The 21,367-nt window shown below is 59.2% G+C and overlaps 1 protein-coding gene across 2 annotated transcripts; it reads right to left on the reverse strand.

Annotated features, from left to right (window-relative positions):
• Window positions 1-848: 848 nt before the first annotated feature.
• On the reverse strand, window positions 849-19,390 carry TOLLIP (toll interacting protein). Of its 2 annotated transcripts, XM_073889816.1 has the most exons (7): window positions 17,890-18,009; window positions 17,288-17,537; window positions 10,248-10,397; window positions 8,367-8,549; window positions 7,148-7,300; window positions 6,128-6,218; window positions 849-3,384 (listed from the first exon to the last, which is right to left on the reverse strand). In XM_073889816.1, the coding sequence occupies exons 4-7, from the start codon at window positions 8,523-8,525 to the stop codon at window positions 3,170-3,172; spliced, it is 618 nt and encodes a 205-aa protein (XP_073745917.1). In that variant the 5' UTR covers window positions 8,526-8,549; window positions 10,248-10,397; window positions 17,288-17,537; window positions 17,890-18,009; the 3' UTR covers window positions 849-3,169. The 2 variants fall into 2 exon arrangements, with proteins under 2 accessions (XP_073745917.1, XP_025717802.1); XM_025862017.2 differs by lacking the exons at window positions 17,288-17,537; window positions 17,890-18,009 and adding an exon at window positions 19,220-19,390.
• Window positions 19,391-21,367: the final 1,977 nt, after the last annotated feature.

Raw genomic sequence — 21,367 nt, forward strand, 5'->3', positions numbered from 1 at the left:
CCCCGCACCCGCCTGGGGAACTCCTTAGAGCTTGGCTCTGCCCATGGCATCCTGGGCACTCTGTCCCAAGCTTCAGAACAGAAGCGCTCCTTGCTTCCTCACATCATGTCGGGCTCGAGCACACGCGCTTTCCTCCACTGCTTTGGGCAAAAGATTCATGGCGAGGGCGCTCGGGTGGCTCAGTCGTTAAGCATCCGCCCTGGGCTCAGGTCATGATCCCGGGGTCCTGGGATTGAGCCCCACATCGGGTTCTCTGCTTGGCAGGAAGCCTGCTTCTCCCTCTGTCCCTCCCCCTGCTCGTGCTCCCTCTCAGATAAATAAAATCTTAAAAAAAAAAAAAAAAAAAAAACCAAACCAGACATTCATGGCGACACACAGCAAGTGGCAGCCAGCTACATGGAAGAAACACTGTGCGGCACCTGACCTTGGGGACAGGGTGGGGGCACATAGCTGCCTCCCCTGCCGGCCCTGAACCTCTCCCTGTCATTTTTTTTAAAAGATTTTATTTGTTTGAAAGAGACAGAGATAGCGACAGAGAGCACAGGGCAGGGCAGAGGGAGAAGCAGGCTCCCCTCTGAGCAGGGACCTGACGTGGGGCTCGATCCCCGGACCCCGGGATCGTGACCTGGGCCGAACGCAGAGGGTTAAGCAACTGAGCCAGCCAGGCGCCTCTCTCTCCATCATATTTTAATTGAAAAACAAAACTTCATGCTGGGTATAAATATTTCAGGTTAATGTTCTGAATCCAGCCATTAAATTTCACCTGTACTCATACAACCATCCGTGTAGCTTGTTAGCGAGTGAATGTATTCTGAGCTAAATTAAAAACTACTCGGGAACAAAAATGGTAAAGTTTCATTGGAGAAGTTTAATTCTCTACTTTTATAGATATCACATATTAAATTAGAAGGCCGAAAAGCAAAAATATACTTTACAATCAAAGGTAACTCCGGACACTGGACCCCGACAGAAGCACAGGAAACAGCTCTGAGAATCGTTCCCACCAGCGCACAAAGCTGCGGCCAGAGGAGTCGGTAAGGGGAGGAGCGCCTCCAGGAACGCTGCAGGGCAGGCGGGAGGAATCCCCGGCACACACCATCGCTCCGTCCTCAGCGTTGGGGGAGGGGGGCTGCATCTGGAGGAAAGGCCATCGACCAGCTCACGGAGGCCCCCGGGGTCTGCCACCTGGCCATGCACGGGGCCACGAGGGACGGGGCCCCAGACACCAGCAGCCGCCCTGGCTCGCGGGAGTCCATGGTGGCCACGCTGTGGCCATGTCATCGGCCCGTCCCAGGCCTGCTTCAGGGGAACTGCAATGTGACCCACCCCTTCCGCAGGAGCAGCAGGCCGCCACAGGCCACGAGCCCACAGACAGGACGGCGGGGCACGAACAAGGAAAGGAGGGCCTAACACAACCAGAAGGCCCTGCGGAGTGAGGGATCTCTCCGATGTCACAGTGTTCACGAGGAAGGGAGCACAAGGGAAGGGTTTAGAGTCCCTCTCCCGCCAACCGAGGTCCCGTGAGTGAGCCCGCTGGGCTGCTTGCCGGGTTCCGCGCCTGTCCCCACAAGGAGCACGTCCCCGACGCGCCCAGACATTCCAGCAATGGGGAGGCGGGAAGCGGCACTGGGGCCTCTGGGAGCCCGGGGCCTGCGCTGCGCGTCCGTGCAGGCTGTCCCCACAGGAGAGCTGCGGGCCTGCCCGACACTTTTTTCTGTTTGGGGAGAAACGTGCTGCATGGCCCCAAACTGACTGAACAGGGAACTCGCGCTCCACGAGAAAGCAGAGCTCACACGTCCAAGCCAGCGGTCGGCGTCCACCGGCTGGCGGCGTCTTCACTGAGGGGCCTGGCTGGTGCGGCCACCCTGCCGCCAGCTCGCGCTCCTTCAGCCTTCTGTGCACACGTCTCCGACCGACCCGCGCCTGGTGGCAGCAGAAGCAGCGTCCTCCAGCCGACAGGAAACTCCCCCAGGCAGGGGGAAGGCGGCACACAGGAGTCCACCCTCATGCTGACCCCTCGCAGGGCCACGCTGCTGGGGCCCATCGTGCCCATGGCGGAAAGACTCCCTCTCCAAAGGCAAGCGTCTCATGCACAGGCTGCAAGCAGCACCTGACAAACCTCTCACGTGGCTGATTTTCATGAGGTGTCCCCCCCCCACCTGTCCCAGTCCCGCGGCCACGGCTGCCATGCAGCCCACAGCGCGGCACACGCACCTCAGGCCTCCCAGGAAGACTTAAACATTCACCAGATTGCTGCTTCTCTCACCCAAAGTAAATTCACAGTGTTTACTCAAATTAACGTCAGTAGTAAGCCAACGGTTCCTAAATACCCTTTAATAAACAAATACAAAGTACTGGACCTATCACTTCTTATTCCCAGTTTCAAGGTTCTGTTCCGAGAGTTGGTCAGAGAATGGAGCGGCAACCCCTCGGAGTCACACCCCACAGAGTTGGCAGGAGACAGCAGGAAAAGGCATCACAGGGTCCCCGGGCCCAGGACGGCCCTGCTCCAGAGCCCATGGGTGGGGACAGGCGGGCTGCTGGGCTCAGCGCCCCCCGGATCCAGTGCGATCTGCATCTGTGCAGACCCTGCCGCTGGGCGGGCAACATGGAAGTCGGTCTGCCCAAGACACTGGTGAGCAGCCCAGAACCACAGACAAGGAACATCCACAGAAGGATGTGAATTTTAAGGTTGAAAGTTGTAAAAATAACCCAAATCGGCTGTTAATGTTCTATGTGCCTGAAATAATAGGTCTACTCCGGTTAAGTAAACTGCATGCCATTAATCAAACCTGGAGAACAGCGACACTTTCTAAAGCGTTGGCAGGTGCTTGCAGAGCGTGATCTTGGGACAGCGTGCGGAGAGGGAGCCCACGGCACACGAAGACACGTATCCCCAAGTGGCGGGAGGGCGAGTGTGCGTACACAGGACACGGCCCACGTGCCTACTCTGCTCCCAACGAAGCCAGGAGGAGAGCCACGCACACCCACGCCCGAGCGACGGAGGGCTCAGCGGCCAGGGACCAACCACCCACATGCATCCCACACGAGGGTGAGGACTGGAACTACAGACGCCCGAGAAAAGGCTACACAGGGCTCCTTCACAGGAAGGGGGGGAGGGGCCGGGCCAGCACACCGGGAGGGCCGAGGCCACGTGGCGGCCGGGGCTCTAGGACTCCTCGCCCATCTGGAGCAGGGAGTTGATGGCTGCGTCCCTGTCCCCTCTCTGGGCTTCCAGCACGGAGCGGATCACCTCCCGGTCCATGTTGGGGAACATGTCCTGGATGGCTCTCAGGTCCTCCTCGCTGCAGCGGGGCTGGGCGCTCACGGCTGCTGGGGGCAGGGCCACGGGCACCACACCAGGGCTGCACACTGCAGGCACACCTGCAAGCACAAGACACGGTTTAGGGAACACGCGACGGCACCAGTGTCCACGCTGAGCGCTGGCCCGGGGGTCAAGGACATGCACCCCCCCGCCTGCAGCCCTCCCCCCCAGCAGGTGCACTGTCCACGCTCCCAGCTCAGAGCCCGACAGGCTACTCGCACTGCGGTCCCTTCAAACTCCAATGTTCATGGACCGAAGGCCACAAAAAACTCTGTCAGAGAAGGAACAGCACACGGGACAGGAGGCCGATGGTCCCACATCAACTGGCGACTGTGGGGCAGGCCACGCACCAGGTGGGTCCCTCCGATGCCAACAAGCACGCGAAACCTGAGAGCAAGGTGCACACCTGGAGCGTCTCCTATCATGGGCCAAGGTGGTGAGATGCTGAGGAGCCCAACTCTCCAGCTGACCGTCTCCAGGGCGGATGAAATCACGGGGCAGAACAGCAGTGCGAAGGCCTTCCCACACGGGCGGCACTGCCCCCATCTGGCGGGCACGGCCTCCATGCAGCCCACGCACTGCTCAGCGCATACAGACCTTGCCGTATGCTTCGAAAAGGCTCTCACCCCCACCCCAGGGTTAACTCCCCCGTGGGACCCCCACCTGTTGTGGGGGGGGGCAGCACCTGCAGGCAGCCCCCCTCCCGCGGGAGCAGGGTCTGCACACACACGCACCTCCCCACATGACACGTGCACACGCGTGCCATGTACACACACGCACATGCACGCATGCGCACACCAATACTGCAGACCGCACACAACACACATCACTCATCACATGTATGCACACACACCAATACTGCAGATCACACACGTGCACACATATGCACACCTCGACAAGGTTAGGGATGTAAATTATTCACAGCAAAGAAGACTCTGAAGCACAAGCCTCACACGACCACGGGCAGTGGGCGCAAGTCCCTGTTTGTAGGAAACGTACTGGAGCCGGTGGGCGGCTCAGCCTCAAGGTCCAGGCAAAAGCTCCTTCCTTTCCTTGGCCACCTCCTGCGAGTAAGTCACTGTCCCAAAGCTTACAAACGTGCATCCAAAGAGAAGTTCAAAGTCTCCATTTATACAGAAGTCTGCCTTTCCCAGAATAAACGTTTTAGGACAAAATTTAAAGGCATTTACAAAGAGAGCTAAGGAACCAGAAAAACATGTCTCCTGACAAAGTGGACTTTTCGTTACTCAAACAGGTCCCGGTGCAGTGACGCTGTGGCTGAGGTGTGCGCCCAGGAAGACGTATGAGCAAGACCTCACCTGGCCATCTGGAGCAGGGTCCTGATCAAAGGGGCGCCTGGGCCACAGGCACAGACCCTCAGGAGGGGCTTTGTGACCGTGAGGGCCATGGCGGCCGAGGCTGTGGCGGTACAGCTCCTCCGGCTCTGCGCCTTTGCCTCTTGGGACCGCGGCCCGGCCCACACCCTGATTCTGGACTTTGGCCCCCAGAATGGAGAGCAGACAATCCTTCTGGTTTACGTGGCCCCAGGGCACTCACACCTTTACCCATAAGGTGCCTGTTCCTGCTCAAACCTCCAAGGCAGGCGGTCAAACCCCGATCTCACACAGACCCTGAAACCGCTGCAGGGAAGGGGCAAGGAGAGGCCCCACGGAGAGCCCCCCTGAGGCAAGGGAGGTGCCCAGCCATTGGACTGCTCCAGCAGGAGGGAGTGTTCCCCCACTCAGTGTGCTTCCCAGGCCAAATACATCCCCTCGGTTTTCCTGAGTTTCTGGGTCTCTGCCGAGGTTCCCTCTTCCCACTTAGTTAAGACACTCTTTAATTCTGTGAATGAGTCCTGGTTACTCTGGAGCTCCTGGGTCCCTGAGGCCACTTCCTATTGACTGGTTCTGTCCCAACCAGGGCTCACCCTTTCTCCGCCTTGTCTGCTGGACGGTGCCCTGTGGAAACCGGAGTCTACGGCTCTCCCCGCTTCCTGAACCTCTGTGGGCACCCTGGACGCATGTGCAGCCTCCCCGCCCTGCCCCCTTCCTTGTGGGGCTGTGGCTAGGCTCCGGGGTGAAGGTCAGCCCAAGGCGACACCCTGGTCCTGCGCCAGCAGCAACTGCACAATGATGAGGCCTCTCTTCTCTGGCTGGGTGGAAACCCCGGGGCACCCCAGCGTCCTGCCCCAGTCCAGCCCCTTTCGCACGGTGGGACCACCATGCTGCCTTGGGCAGAGACCGCGGTGACCCAGGGCTCCTCCGCCTCCCTTCTCTTGGGGATCACAGTCCTACAGGGCCTGTCTGCTGATGCCCGATCACAGCTGCCGCCTCGTCCATTCTGCCTGGGTTCATGGCTGTTTGCGGCAGGGGCTGGTTGAGTCCAGTTACCATCACAGCCAGGGCAGAAGTGAGCCGATGGCTGACATTAACATTTGAAAATCCAAAGACATGTAAGCAACCCAACTGCTGTCACAAACTGCTACTTTACAAAGATGAATAAACAGACAGAACAGGCACATTTGGGCACATGGCTCACGTCACCCCACAGGGCAGGATCTTTCATGACGATAACTCGTATACCAACATGTTCAGAGATTACGTTTCTACACCTCCACAAAAGTTCAACCTGCCAACAGTCGGGAAAAAAACCTATATCCTACAGACGTATAAAATAATTCAAGCCTAAGACCACATCCTTGTATTTGGAAGGATCCCGTGAGTCATGCGCAGACAGGACTTAGCCTGCACGCTGCGCCGCAAGCCCCCGAGGACAGCACCAGGGAGGGGGAGTGACACACACCTGTGATGGGCACGTAGCCGACGCCTTGCTGGTACACAGTGGGCATCAGGACCACAGGCTGAGGCGGCATCATCACGGTGGCCGGCAGTGACTGGAACACACGGAAGGCGATCATGGCGTCACAGAGAACACAGCACCCATGGCAATGGACACCCTAACACTGCCCTGGTGGAAGGCTGGGGCGAGCAGCTTGGCTACAGAGGCTGTTACAGAGCCGTGGCCGACTGACGTGGGATCAGAAGGGAACGTGGTCCCGGGAAGCAAACAGGTACTTTGAGGACCTACACCTGTAACGCTTCCCGACTGCCTCTAGAATGCTACCGGCTCCGTTAACAGAACCGGGGTTGTGTGTTCGTGTGACAACAGCAGTTGTGTAATCGAACGTCTACAAATCGAATCACACCGATGCTGGGACTTGCTTTTAACAGCCCAGGGCTAAAGAAGGGGAATGAACCTCTGCTGGGCTGGGACACCTGCAGGGAACTTCCTCCAGGCAGTTAAAACAACAGGGACACCACCACCGCCTCGGTGACACAAAGGTCCCAGACCCCCACCTGCCCCAAGAGCAGCAGGCCGCGGGCCATGGAGCCGGCACGAGCCAGGACACCTGAGGGCCAGAGGGCCAGCGGCCGCTCCCTTAAACCCCATGTGAGACCCCTCCCTACCACCTGGTGGGCCCGCTCCGACCATGGGGGAGGCCGTACCCTGAGGGACAGGCCACCAACCCATGCTGCTCCTCCCACCAGGACGCCCAATGCCTGCAAGCCAAGGTCCCAGTCCCTCGGGGACGGACAACTCCGCCAAGCTGAGGCTGCCGCTCGGCCGGGCCCTGCCCGCGCTCACCGTGTAGGACGTGACCAGCCGCTCGGCCGGCCCCCTGCCCGCTCTCACCGTGTAGGACGTGACCAGCCGCTCGGCCGGCCCTGCCCGCGCTCACCGTGTAGGACGTGACCAGCCGCTCGGCCGGGCCCTGCCCGCGCTCACCGTGTAGGACGTGACCAGCCCCCTGCCCGCGCTCACCGTGTAGGACATGACCAGGTTGATCATGCCCTCCTTGTCGTCGCCCTGCCGGCCACTGAGGCTGTACCACTCGTCCTCCACCTTGCCCTGCTTCAGGGACTCGGGGATGGTGACGTGCGTCCAGGCGATGCGGTCATCCATGGAGAAGGCCCGCTGAGGGAGATGGGGGCCCAGGTGCCGCCGTCACCGCGAGGCCCGGCCTTGAGGCCCTGCCCCTGCCGCCCCCCTCCGGCCCCATGCCCCACTTCCCCACCGGTGCCCTCACAGCCCCTCAGCCCCACCCATCATCCCTGCCCCGAGACCCCCGCCCACACCCCCACCCTCCCCCTGCCCCCAAGGGGCCACCACCTCCAAGACTTACCCCCCACCCCCCCAAGGTCTGGCTCCCCCACCACCCTCATCCCCATGAGGCCAGGGGGCCTCAGTCAGCATCTGGACAAGTGTGGTCTGGCCTCTGCCCACCCTCTCGGGACCCCTTGCAAGTCCAAAGCCTAATGGGCATGGATGGAGGGAAGGAGGCCCTTTCCCTGCTAGGCAGGCCCTCCCTTCTACCCCTGTGCTGAGTAACGGAAGAGTAGGAGGGAGAAACCTAGGAAAGAGGGAGGGCAGAGGGCACTGCACCGGGGGGGGGGGGTCACCTCCAGGCCCTGCTGCCCAACGCCCAGCGCTCTGACCTCTCATCCTGCCAACTGATCCCCTGGGGCTCCCTGGACAGCCACGGAGGACTGGGCTGCCCCACACAGGTGCCCAGAGGACCATGCTCAGCAAGAGCCCCACCGCATCTATCTGACCCCCCCAGGGACACTTGGGGGGCTGGCAACTTGCCCAAGAACCCCGTTCCACCCAGTGTGGGGTCTGACCCACTTTACGTCCAACCTGGTTGTAAGAGCTGGCCTCCATGTGCCCTTGGTTTGGGGATGTGTTTGGGGCTTGGGGAAGGAGTGCAGTCAACACTGTCTCCTTGGAGTGCCCGGTGTTCCCATCCCTGCTGATGCTGTTTCTGAATCTAACGGGTGAAAGGATCTGCATGAGACTGTGTACTTTTCACTGCTGCTGGGGACACCAGCACACCCGTCACAAAGCAACGACACACTCTGTGTCTGGGCACGCCTGCAGCTCCTGGACAGCCTCAGTGGTGGAAGACAGGGCAGCTGTGGCTCCGGTGTGGCCATGCGCGGCCTGCACCCGCTGGGCCTGTGATGGTGGGCGGCCCTCTCACCTCGTCGAAGATCTCCAGGTAGAAGGAATCCACGCCCGGGGGCACCGTGCACTGGATGACTTTATTCCAGCGAGGATTCTTGGCACCGTTGTGGGCAGTGGGTGTCTCGTAGACCGCATAGCCGAGGCGCAGTCGGCAGTACGGGTCCATGCGGGTCATGCCATAATTTTTCGCCAACTTGGCCTGAAATACAGCCCTTGTTACTGAATGAGCAGCTGCCGTCAGAGTGAAAGACACACGCTCACCTAAGTTGTCCACCCTCTTCGAGTCATCAACCCCAGGGTTTTCCGGGGAACAGGACACAGCCAAAAACTGTTCCTGGGCACCAGGTGCCGAAGGTCCCAGCTCAAGTCAAGGGAGCCGCTGTGCCGTGTGGGGCAGCTCCTTCTCCAGCGTCCCCCTCAGAAGAGGCTGCAGAGGAGGGTGACAGGCAGGCTGTCCTGGGCCAGAGCCGAGAGCCACCCGGGACACGGGGCTCGAGAGCCAGCCTGGAGCAGCAGGGTGGTGAGTTCAGGGCACCCAGCCACCGCCTGGCTCCCCTTTCTGTTCTCTGTCCGCTACTGCAGGTTATGGATCCTGAGGAGCCCAACCTTCAGCCAGACAGGCTGCCTTTGCAGGGGAAAAAAGCACAGGGACTGATGAAGAGGGAAGGCTTTGGCTGCCTAGGGTATCGGTCAGCAAACATCCTTCCAAGCGTATCACACACTGGAACATAAAACCAAAAACCACATAACTTCAACGTGGAGACACCTGGGTAGGACAGCGCCACCACGGCCCTGGCAAGGAGCGCGGTGCGCTGCCGCCTGCCAGCACCAACACGGACCTGCACGCATCCACCAAGAGAGAGGCACACGGGCAGGTGCATGTGTGACAGAGCGCCAGGCCCAGGACAGAGGGGCCTCTCAAATCTCAGCGACGAGAACACAGCCCAGTAGAACGTGGGCGAAGGCCCGCAGGAGAAACGAGATGGCTCCACACAAAGGAAAACCGCAACAAGCCCAAACCAAACCAGCCCTGTCCTGATCACGCGAAGGACCTGCACCCTGCATGCGGGAAGCAGACAACACGCCTACTGGACACCCAGAAAGAGGCCCCATGGGCTATGGTGTGGATGCTCCCATCTGCAGCTGAGTGGACGGCTAGCCTGGGCGTGGGGGCAGGGAGGGGAGAGGGGAGCCAGGGCCCTGACCACAGAGCGCTCCGCTCCATCAGCAGGAACCACCGGGGACACACCCCAGGGAGGGAGGCCAGGAAGCACGGTGGGGCCCCCCGCAGACCGAGGGGAGAAAGGCTTATCACAAAGGGCCATGGGCCACGCTGAGAGGCCCAAAAGGCAAAACGGGGCTGGGAGGATGGTGTGGAGGGTGCGGACCGGCCGCTCGTGTGGGCGCATGAGAAGTCGGACTTTCAGAAGCACGTGAGTATCTGAGTGACCCTATCAGCCCCACGAGTGTGGCCAGGTGTCTGGGCTGCAGTCCCCTTAAAACCCACAGTATTCGCAAGGCCCGACTGTGACTCTGCCTCCCAGTGACTCCCCTTTCTTCTTGGTTTCACAGAAAGCTGTGGTGACCAAAGCCACGTTAGATCCTGACCACGCCTTTGGCTTTCCTGCGGTCCATTCAGCAGCCAGGGCCTCCCTTTGTGCCCCTCGGGAGAGGCACTGGCATGAAGGGGTGGTGCCCGGCACACCGCTCACTGGCTCTTTCTGCTTTTCTGGTAGAAGCCTGGGTCATTCTCAGTACCTCACTTACTTCATTATGTTTCAAGAAAAACGAATCACAAAAACCATTTGTCCACACAGAAAATGCGGCCTGACAGCCACGGCCCACAGAGCAACCGCATGCAGGGCCGCCCCCACCCCGAGCAGGCCCCGACACCCACCTGCACCACGGTGATGCTGAGGCGGCCCACTGTGCTCGCCGCCGCTCCATACTGCAGCCGCTGGGCCGCCTGCACATCCAGCTGCACCTGCTGCTGCGTGGCCGTGGGCGTGATGCGGAGGAAGTCCTGCGGGAGCTCACCGACGTACACCTTTGGGGCGAGCATGTGCGTTAGTGTGGCGGGAGCTCAGGGTGTCATCTACAAAGCAAGGGGCCCACCGGGTCCAGGGTCTCCAGCCTGAGTGCCTCGAGCCACCACACTTCCCTCCAGCATGGAGCCCACTCCTGGTGGACACGGAAACACGCACGGGCCTCTGCTCAGGCCCTGACCGCAGGTTCTCATGCTCAGAACGGCTCCTCGACGGTCTCTTGGGCCGTGGTCAGGTGTCACACACCCTCTGCCTACGTGTCCGTCATCGGCTTTCCCTGCGGACTGCAAGGCACTGGTTGAAACCAAGCAGTGAGACAAAATCGGAAGCTTGGATTTCCAGTTGTACGGAACCCCCCACCCCCAATGCTGACACAGCTCAAATGCAACAACAGCCCAGAAGACCCCACAAAGCCCCAAACAGCCCCCTTCTGCCTCTTGCCGAATTCCTTGTCCACAAGGCTGCCTGGCCTCCCAGAGACGGGGCCAGGGACACGCAGGACAGTCGACTGTGCAGAGGCCCCAAGGGCTCCCAGAAGCGTCTTCCAGGAAGAGGCAGCGGGAGTTGGCTGCCACATGTGGCAGTGGCCGTGGACAAGGCTTCCCCTGCAGAGATGAGCAGAGCACGGCCCGCCAGGTGTCGGACGCCCAGGCAGCCTGCACTCCGCTCTTCTCAGGGCAGGGTGGGTTCAGGGTGCGCAGCCCCCGGGCCACAGATCCCCGTGGGAGGGAGCAGCAGAGCTACAGCCCAGGGCCCGCCTGCAGGGGTCCCCAGGTCCTCCTTGGCCGCCCCAAGGAGACATCACAAGGCTGAGAGCCTTGAAGAAGTGTTATTTTCAAGAAATGCCAAAAGGATAACCCTGTGTCACAGGGAGTTGTGGCAAACTGCATTTCCTGACAGCAACCACCGGGGACCACCTCAGATGTCCACGCACCAAATATCCTAAGGCCTCTATTGCTCAAGTTCTGGCCTTCCAGATGACATGGATCTGGCAGGATTCCAGAGGGTTCCGCACCCGCTGAGGTCATAAGCACCAATGGGAAAGCATTTCTCTCCAGGCGCCTTGTGCTGTTTCATTTCAAACATCCCTAGAAAGGTCTAGATTCCATGTCCCCATCCCGGGCCTGGAGATCACCCAAACCAGGCACTGAAACCGATGGAAAGCCACTCAAGACCCTGGGGTCAGGGGCTCCGCCCTGGCCACTCCCACCTGGCCAGCACCCACCAGCTTGGTGCTCCAACTGCTTCCTCTGCAGAGCAAGAGCACCCTTCTCCCGGCTGTACCCCACACCGGGCCGACTCAGGCACCTGAAGAGGACAGCAATTTACACCTTCTCGGTCTGGGGTGGGTGGCCCCGGTGGGCCCACAGGGGACCCGAGCACTCATTACAGACGGAAGGAAAAGCAGCGGTGCCCGAGAGGCCCAGGGTTGCCAGGTGAGGAGTGCACTGCCTCCCAAGGGGCCTCGCAGGTGCCCTTCCCCCGTTGTGCCACGTGGCTCACCAGCAGGGCCCAGGGCTTGCCCTGGAAAGAAGGCCGCACACCCTCCATCACAGCTGAGATGCTGCAGCTGGCCTGGCAGCTACCAGACCAACACCCATCGCCAGTTGCTGTGGGCAACCGGGAGCCACACTCCCAGCCAGCGCTCTTCCCAGCGGACACGGGGCCGGATGCTGCCTTGTCAGCCGGCCTTGAGCCTCCCAGCCTCCACCTGCAGGGGCCGTGGTGAGCTCTGCCCGCTCCTGTGAACACAATCTGGCAGACACAGACTCATGCCAACCAGATTCTCATTTACTCTGAAAAATAACCGCTCACCCCATATCACACACGGCAGCTCTGAGGATCCAGCAGGGAATGGGCCATGCCCTTGGGGGGGCACGCCGGGGATGGCCAGGCATATGTCTGCAGCGACAGTGGTAACAGGGTGTGCTCAGGCATGGGGATCATTATTTCTGTTTCCCATCATCCCATCATCTGAATGGGACTTGCAGAACCACGTTTCCTTTCTACTGTACTCGTCTGGGTTTCTTCAAGAAGAACACACTCCTTTTTAATGGGGGGAAATAAAATTGTAACAAAGGTCAGAGATCGGGGTGCCTGGGTGGCTCAGTCGGTTGAGCGTCCGACTCTTGATCTCGGCACAGGCCACGATCTCAGGGTCCTGGGATCGAACTCCATGATGGGCTCCCTGCTCAGAGGGGAGTCTGCTTGGGACTCACTCTCCCTCTACCCCTCCCCCCGGCGCTTGCGTGTGCTCTTTTGAGCAAGTAAACCTTTACAAAAAAAAAAAAAAAAAGTCAAACATCTAGTGTTTTCAACCACGCTTTAATATAAAACTATAAATGTGAACTGAGGATCTTTACAACATAAATTAAGAGTGCAAACAAAACACGGGAAGGGGACGGCAGCTGAGCCCCCCGGCCGACGCCAGCACTGACAGGCTGGGGGATGCCGGGTTCCTGAAAAGCCGCAAGGAGGGCACCACATCCCAGAGGCTTCTTCCCACCCAAGGGACAGGCTACAAAATCCCTGCCCAGCAGACCCCAAAACAAGGAAAGTCTGAGACGGTCCCAGAGAGCAGGCCACCAAGGGTCCGTGGCAGCCCTGTGCCCTGTGGGGTCTGGGCTGGAACCCTGCGACAGAACGGACAGGGAGGCAAACGCGGGGCACCCAAATGAAGCCCGGAGCGAGCAGTCACACACCAAAGCCAGCTCTCTGGTTGTGACAGACGTGCCCTGCTGACGTCCCCAGTGAGGACCTCACACGAGGTGCAAAGACGCTAGGGCTCTCCGAACTGTTACGGCCATTGCGTAACTCTAACATGTGAAGTTTGTCAGAAAACATGTCAACTTAACTAAAAAGGAAAAAGGAAACAGCGCCCCACTTCTTACGAAATACCAAGCTCCTGGTCATATGCAAGCAGCACCTGCGGCCCCGGGAGCCGGCAGACAGGTCTGCCCGCTGCTCAAACCACGGCAGAGTCCGTCCACGTGAGTGGACTCCCACACCTGCAGTCAGCACTGCAGATGAAACCAGTCCGCAGTCAGGCCCGACAGGCGAGCCCAGACACCAACACAAGCCCGACCGCTTCAGAGACCAGCCAGGGAAGGTTGTCGTGAGCGCCTGCGTTACTGACACACAGAAATTCAGGGCTAACCCTAAAATTTACTTTTGCAATATAACAATGGAGGAAACGTCTGAACGGTCACATCAAAGTACATGCTTTATCCTGGCTCAAGGACTAGAGAGAATGGTTAATCTTGACCAGAAATAAATAATGGACATTGTAAACTGTCATCTGGCTCATGCTTACAAGATGGATACAGAGTCCAAAATGGACTATCAGCCGTGCGCCGGCTGGGGCAGGGGGCCCTCTGGGCCTGTCTGTCGTCACCCTCCCCACAAGGACCATCTACCCCTCGCCACCCTCACAGTCTGCAGACAGTGTCTATCAGTCCACATTCCGTCCACGGACTCGTGCTCTGCATACAAACAGCGCTCCTCAGTTAAAGCAGGCTTACGATCAAGTTTTTAGGGGCACCTGGGTGGCTCAGTTGGTTAAGTGCCTGCTGCTGGTTTAGGTCATGATCTTGGGGTCCTGGGATGGAGCCTGGGACTGGGCTCCCGGCTTTTCCCTCTGCCCCTCCACCCTGTTGGTGTGCATCCACTCTAACAAATAAATAAAATCTTTAAAAAAAAAAAAAAGGAATGAAGTTTTTAAGTTAAAAGTTAGGTTAAAAACCGAAAACCTATTAATGCTTTGTATCTGTATTTGTTGAGAACCTTGAACATATTTACTTACAAGTTATAATGCGTCAAATTACGCACACAAATCAGCAATTTATATAAACACAGTACCAATGTCATCAAGAATTAAAAATTAATTCAACTGTTACTTTTCCAATAAAACATCTGGAAAATTTTCTTAGAAAATATTTTTAGTGAACTTTTAACTTGTGCTTGAAACGAGAAAATACTTTTTAGCCACCCGCTGGATGTTCTTTTTGGCACCCCGACATAGTGACGGGATGGAAAATGCCTGTGGTATGAAAACAAACACGAGAACGAGGCAGAGCTCCCGTGTCCACGTGCCCCACCAAGCCGATGGCCACGTGACACTCAATGAAACAGGGCATGACGATGCCGCGAGGAGCGGGGAGCCCCAGTGCGGGCCGCCAGCCACCGCGAGGCCTTCTGTTCCCTCTGCCTCCTCTGAGAACCCGCCCTGCTCTCTGGGGCTGGTGTCACCCGTGAGAACACAGGCACTCAGGGCTCCGGAGCCGCCACCACGGTCCAAAGAGACACCCCAACACAAATGCCTCCTTGGTCCACAGCTATCACTCGGCTCTCGGTCCACATCACTCACACTGGAACCACGGCTGAAAGGGACAGAGGAAGGTGACAACAGAGACACAGAGAAGCCCATGTGGCCACGAGCTGTAGAGGGGCCGAGGGCCAGGTGGTGAAGTCAGCAGCTCACAGGATAAGGAGCCCCAACCTCGGGACGGTGTCTGGTGGGCCAGGAGCCCCGAGCCTCCCTGGCGTTGCGGGGGCCTGCCCTGCTGAAGGCCCTGCAAGGGCACACTTGCCGCTAGATTCACCGAGGCCGCAGCTCAGCAGGAGCGCAAACACAGCAGCTGACTTACACCCTGCTGAGTCTGCGTGGGAAAGTCTCTACCATAACCACCAAGAGAACAGAAATCCGTGTGTTTTCCAGACCAGGACAGAATGAACACCTGAATTTGAGAAACTATTCAACCGCCCCAGAGAACACAAGGAGAGACACGGACACAGAAAAGGTAGACCCGAGCACCGAGGACAACAGCGGAAGGGCACGCATGTGCGTGACCACATACAATTACTTAACGTGTTCCCGCTAAGAGACGAAGACGCTTCTTGGATTTGACTTCTTAAAGGTCTAATGACATGCTGACGATAAACCAACCTTAGACAGAAAGACGTCTCGTCAAAGAATGAAGACACGAACACAAGGTGGATGCTCCCACACTAGCATGGGTCCAAACAAGAAAGGCTCCGTGCAGCCAGCAAGGGCACCGCACCCCGACCCTGGACACACCCCCACCCAGCTCGGAGAGGCCGGAGGGAGAGGCCCGGGCTGTCAGCAGGGAGGATCTGGGCCAGCCGGTAGGGCGAGCAGGCATGCCACGGCAGGCAGGGTGTGCACACGAGGCCCACGGGCTCACGACGGTGCTCAAGAAAGGAAACGCTGCCACGCACGAGCCTAAAGAGAAAGCCAGGCCTTCCCTCCAAGTCCTGGAAACCAACGGGCAAGAGCTGAGCATTTCCTGACCTCTCTTGCACAACTGTGTTTCAGCACAGACAGACAGTGGACCATCTGCAAAGCCATCTTAGCAAAGAGTCCCAGTTAATAAAAACAGAACAAGCCATAAAATACAAATATCACCCTTTCCCATCCCTAGAGTCATCACTGATCCAGCGATAATTATCAATATCGAAGTTATTTACATTCACCACTTACTTGAATTTATCTGTGTATTTATATATCTATTTATATTTATATGGAATTAAGAACGTTGTTACTACGTCGTCTATCAAGAACAATCATCATCATCAGGGCTGACGAGGACCTGGACAGTCTCAAGTCACCCAAGTGTCACCCAGCAGACCAGCTCAGGTCAGGAGGGCAAAGCCATCGTGAGGAGGACGGTGCGCTCAGCCTGAACCCACTGCCCGATCAGCACCTCCAGGGGGAGGACGAGTGGCTGTGGTCAGCCTGAACTCCAGGGGGCCCACCCACACATCTGTGAGGGAGGCTGGAAAGGCTCCGACACCCCTGACTGAGCCTCGATCGCCATCCCCACGAGTTGACAGGCACTATGTGGTTTAAAGCAGCATGTCCTACAAACTCCCCAAGTTCTAACAAGGAAGGCAGGGGCCCATCAGGTGCTTCTGAACGATCTGTGGACTGGACAGAAACCCTGGACAGAAAATAGACGTTGTCACAAGAATACTAGCAACGTGAAAAGCGGGGCAAACAGCATAGGCCTGGGGCATGGCTCAGTGGCAATTCAGGGAAGGAACTAGCCTGGACAGACAGATGCCTAAGAACCATCTGAGCCCCACCGAGGGAAGCAGCCAGCACTGCCCCATCCTCAGCCCACCTCACCCAGCCCCTCAGGCTGCCCTGTGTGAGGACATGGGAAACGCCCCCTCACCCCTACCAGGCAGACTCCCGTTCCTCCTTCACGTCCCCAAGGACGCTGCCTTCACTCCTTTGTGGCAAGTGGGGGGTGACGGTCAGACTTCAGAGTATGTCCCACACGTGTGAGTCCAGGCTCTGGGCTCCCTGGAGCCCTGGTGGAGCCCTGGGTGCCATGCACAGGGATGCAGCCCAGCGGCTCGGGGCTAATGCTCAGGAGAGCCGCCCAGTCACCACCCAGCACCTGAGCCCCGCCCAGTGCTCCTTCACCACCGCCTGCTGGGATAGCTGAGCACCTCGCCTCATCCTGTGCCTGCAGAGCACCCAGCACCCCGTGGAGTCCGGGCACCCTGGGTAAAGGAAGCGGCCCGCCAGACTCGAACAATGGCAACATGGTCCTTACAAGGACTGCTTAGCCCAGAGGGGAGCAGGGGACACGAAGAGGCTGTGTGCCAGGCAAAAAGCTTTCTTAAAAAGTTAACACTGTAGTGACCAGATAAAACTAAAGCACCCAATCCATTTGCTGCCTGCAGGCCTTTCATCTAGAAAAGCACCCTGGCCATGCCTGTTACTCGTACTGGCACAGGCACCCACCCTCCCTGGCCTTCCAGCAGCAGCCCACCCTCTCTCCCTCCAGGCCCAGCCCCTCCCCACGGGCTCCTCCTTCAAGTGTTACGTTAGGTGCCATCTCCCCCCAGGAACCCTACCCACCTCAACCACGGCCCGTGACAGGCCACCTTCACATCTAAGTCTTGAGTTAAGACCCACAGCTCTGGGGCGCCTGGGGCGCTCAGTCGGTTGAGCGTCTGACTTCTGGTTTCAGCGCAGGTCACGATCCCGGGTCGTGGGATCGAGCCCCACATCGGACTTCACGCTCAGTGCAGAGTCTGCTTGTCCTCTCCCTCTGCTCCTCCCCTGCTCATGCACTCTTCTCTCGAACTCTCTCTCAAATAAATAAGATCTTAAAAAAGAAGAAAAGACCCACAGCTCTGAGTGTGCAGCTCACCAGCTCGCAGGCTGTTTGCTGCGCTGCCCTGTGAGATCCTGATGGGGGCACCACACCTGGGTGTTCACTGTATCGTGCTGCCCCAAATACCATGATCGGTAACACTGGCTGAGGAAGACGTCCCCTGCCCTGCACTGGCACTCAAGACCCCAGCCCCGGATGACACCTTCCGGGAGCCCCCACCAGCTCCGGCCCAGCCCTGACATTACTGCGTGTTTGCAGGTCAAGGAGGGCAACCCATACTGCACACCAACGACACACGTAAGGCCACAGCACGGTCACATGTGCCAGGAAACACCATACTCACGGAGTCAACAGAGAAGCAGCACGGGACAACACAGGCCCCACGTGTGTGAACGCTCTCAGACGCTCCTGCTCCCTCCCTCCCTCCGGACTGTAGGGGCTTCGGCTTTATGCTGTCACAGAACTCAGTGTTCCCCTGGTAACAGGACGAGCTGAGCTCCAGAGTGCTCCCTTCACACCAGACACCACGCCCAACCTCATGCGTGTTTACGCGCAGTCCCACGCCTCCAGTGAAGTCCCGCACAAGGGCGCTGGGTTCCCAGGAGGCTGAGGACACATGACCGGCCAGGGCAGGAGCTGTCCTGCCAGACCGTTAAGCCCACTCCTCCCTGGCGGGGGGTGTGGGAGGACAAGGAAAGGAGCCGCTGGGGTTCCCTTGCTCTTGATCAGCCAGTTGCATAAACATGAGAAATTGCTGGCAGCGAACCTGCTGTAATTTGCTGCGAAGACGGAGCGTTGGAAGCCCCAGGACGAGTCCAGAACGCTCCCCACTGGCTCCGGGACCTTCCCACACCCAAGTCCGACAGGAAGTGTGGGTCAGGTCCCCTTCAAAGCTCTCAGAAGGAGTACCTGTGCCCAAAGGGGAATTCCGACAAAACCAGGGTCTTCCTTTCAACCTCAGAAAAAGCGTTCTGTGAACAGATCCTCCTCTAGTGTGCACAAACAAGACCCAACCACGTCCAGCGTCAGGGGTGAGAAGCCCTGGGAATGGGAACTTACCCCCAGCCGCTGACTGGGAGATCACATCAAAGGAACCTTTTTTCCTGCTCAAAAGGACCAAACTGTTCCCCTGCTGGGCATCTTGAGCTGCTGTTCCTAAAAACTTCAGGTTTGTGACAACCCGCCCCCGACGCATCTGAATGGGCTGCTGGGAGGCCACCTCACCGCCCGGCCACCCTGGGCCAGTCTACACCAGCTCTCCTGCAATGCCACCGTGAGGGGGTCCGCACCGTGTGGGGGTCCACACGGGAGCCTCCGACTGAGAACTGGGAGGGGCCCTCCCAGGTCCTCGGTTCCCACCCTCTCATTCGTAGACGAAAAACTGGCGGTGTGACAAGGGCCCCGAGCGGGGACGCAGCGGGGCTAGCGAGCCTTACTCTGCGCGGGGGGAGGGCAGACAGCACCCGGGGCTCAGCGTCCTCCACGACAGAGGCACCGCCGGGGGGGCTGCTCCGTGTGAGCGCCACCCGGCGCACAGGGGACCCTCCTCGGTGCGGGGGACCCAGCCGGGGTGCGGGGCCGGCCCCGCCGCGCCGCCGCCCCGCCCGGAGCCCGTCGTCGGGCCCTCCCCGGAGGCTCCGGAGCCCACGCCCGCCGCCCGCCCGCAGCCTCACCGGCCCGCGCTGCGTGCTGACGGTGGTCGCCATGGTGCTGCCCGGCCCCCGCCTCGCCCACCGGGAGCGAACGCGACCGCGACCCTCGGCGCTGGAGCCTGCGACGCCGACTGCTGTCCCGCGAAAGCCGCCGCCGCCGCCGCCGCCGCCGCCGCCGCCTCGGTCAGCTGACGGCTGGCCCCGCCCCCCGCGCTGCTCACTGCGCAGGCGCCGCGCCCGCCCCGCCCCTTCCGGCAACGCACGCACGCGCGCTCCCGGCGGGCGCCTGCGCAGTCGCTCTTCCCGGGCCGCGGCCCTGCGGAACGGCTCCCGAGCTGGTCGTGTGGGCATGCCCGCCAGCGGCGGCCGGTGCCGGTCACGTGGCCCGCGGAGCGGGCGGCGCGGCACCCCCAAGGCCCCTGCAGCGCTCTGCGAGCGCACGGCACGGACGGCCCCGGGGCCGGGACGGGGGCGCTCCTGTTCCGGCGCCCCCGCCGCCGCGGCCCCCGCGCCGCCCCGCGCGCGGTCCCTCGTCCCCCGGGCCTCCCCACCCTCCTGGGTCCCACCACCCCCACCACGGCGGGCGGCGCCCACCCGCCGCGCCCCCTGGCCCGAGGCTGCAGCTCTGCCCTCCCCTGGCCTCTCGGTCCAGACGAGAATAGTTACGGAGCCGCGTCTTGGAACGGTCTGTGCCCGGATCCGCACAGACCCCGCTTCCTTGAACCTGCATGACCACCTGCGGAAACCCAGCCCCCCGTGGTGTGTGTGCTCACTCACGATCCCGCTTGCTAAGCGGGGGGCCCTACACGCAAGACCCGAGCCCTTGCCCTCTGTGCAGCTCGCCAGGGCGGTGCCAAGCGGCCGGCCCGCTGCGGGTCTGTGTGGGCACCGTATATATCTGCCAGCGCACCTGGGAGTCCAGCCGCTCGCCCGCCCATCTGTCTGCCCTCCGCTTGCCTACGCCCCGTGGCACCCCTGGTGAGAATCTGAAGACTGGGACGCGCCGGCGCATGACACATGCCTAGCGCTCAAGTGCCCCCGGCAGGATTTTACCCCCGTGCTGGTCAAACAGAGGAGCAACTCAATCCTGAACCCCATTTTGAGAGTCTGTTTTCTGGGGCCACTTCTGGTGGCAATTACTGTATCAGTCAGGGTCCCAGCAAGAAACAGATGGCATGCTCACAAAAGATAATTGGAGGAATTTTAATAAATGGACGAGTTACAAGGAGGAACAGAGTTAAGTGAAGGAGCAAGGCTTGGTGAGGGAGGCAGCAGTGAGCAGGGGAAGAGGCTCCCTCCGCAAAAGGCTTAGCCGGGGCAGACGAATGAAGCTCCCCTGAACCCCAGGCCTGGGGGCGGGGCCTGGGGAAATAAATACTCCCCCCCACACACATCTCCAGGTGTCTCCCATTAACCCAACCAGGTGACCAGTTTGCAGAGGTCCTCTTTCTGGAGCACAAAAAAGTCAGAGGAAGGTGGAGGGTGAGTCCGGAGCACGTGGAGACTGCCCTACACATGCATTAAATATCAGCACCCACGGGAGGGTACAGTTCTGTCAAATAGAAAAGACAGGAATGCCTAGGGGCGCCTGGGTGGCTCAGTCGTTAACCATCTGCTTTCGGCTCAGGTCATGATCCAGGGGTCCTGGGATCGAGCCCTGCATCGGGCTCCCTGCCCTGCAGGAAGCCTGCTTCTCCCTCTCCCACTCCCCCTGCTTGTGTTCCTGCTCTTGCTCTCTCTCTCTCTCTCTCTGTCAAATAAATAAATAAAATCTTAAAAAAAAAAAAAACCTTCTAAAGATCATTAAGGAAAAATTATAAAACTTTACTGAAAGACAAGAGTACCCGAATAAATTGAGAACTATATACTATATTTGTGGATAGGAATGTTCAGTATCAGAAATACATCAATTCTTCCCCAAATTGCCCTACAAAAGAAATTCTCATTAAAACCCCAGAAGGGCTTTTTAAAAGAAATTTAGCAAACTGATTCTAAATGTGTGTGGAAGAACACAGGCTGAATAATAGCTGGAACATTCGAGAAGGAGGCAGAGATGGAAAGGAACTGTCCTAGGAGATGTCAAAATAGTATAAAACTAGCAATCAAGGTTCTGGTGTTGATGTGGGGACAGACAGATTCACCAGTGGGACACAGTATGGAAATGATTTA

The sequence above is a fragment of the Callorhinus ursinus genome, unplaced genomic scaffold (assembly GCF_003265705.2).
Source record: "Callorhinus ursinus isolate GAN/ISIS: 27379988/994484 unplaced genomic scaffold, GSC_fseal_2.0 scaffold118, whole genome shotgun sequence".
Taxonomy (NCBI): Eukaryota; Metazoa; Chordata; class Mammalia; order Carnivora; family Otariidae; genus Callorhinus; species Callorhinus ursinus.

Coding starts and splice junctions, on each gene's coding strand:
- TOLLIP (XM_025862017.2), bottom strand. CDS start 19,252: ATGGCGACCACCGTCAGCACGCAGCGCGGGCCG. Junction 8,550..10,247: donor TCAGCATCACCGTGGTGCAG/GTGGGTGTCGGG, acceptor GCTGTATTTCAG/GCCAAGTTGGCGAAAAATTA. Junction 7,301..8,366: donor ACCTGGAGATCTTCGACGAG/GTGAGAGGGCCG, acceptor CATCTCCCTCAG/CGGGCCTTCTCCATGGATGA.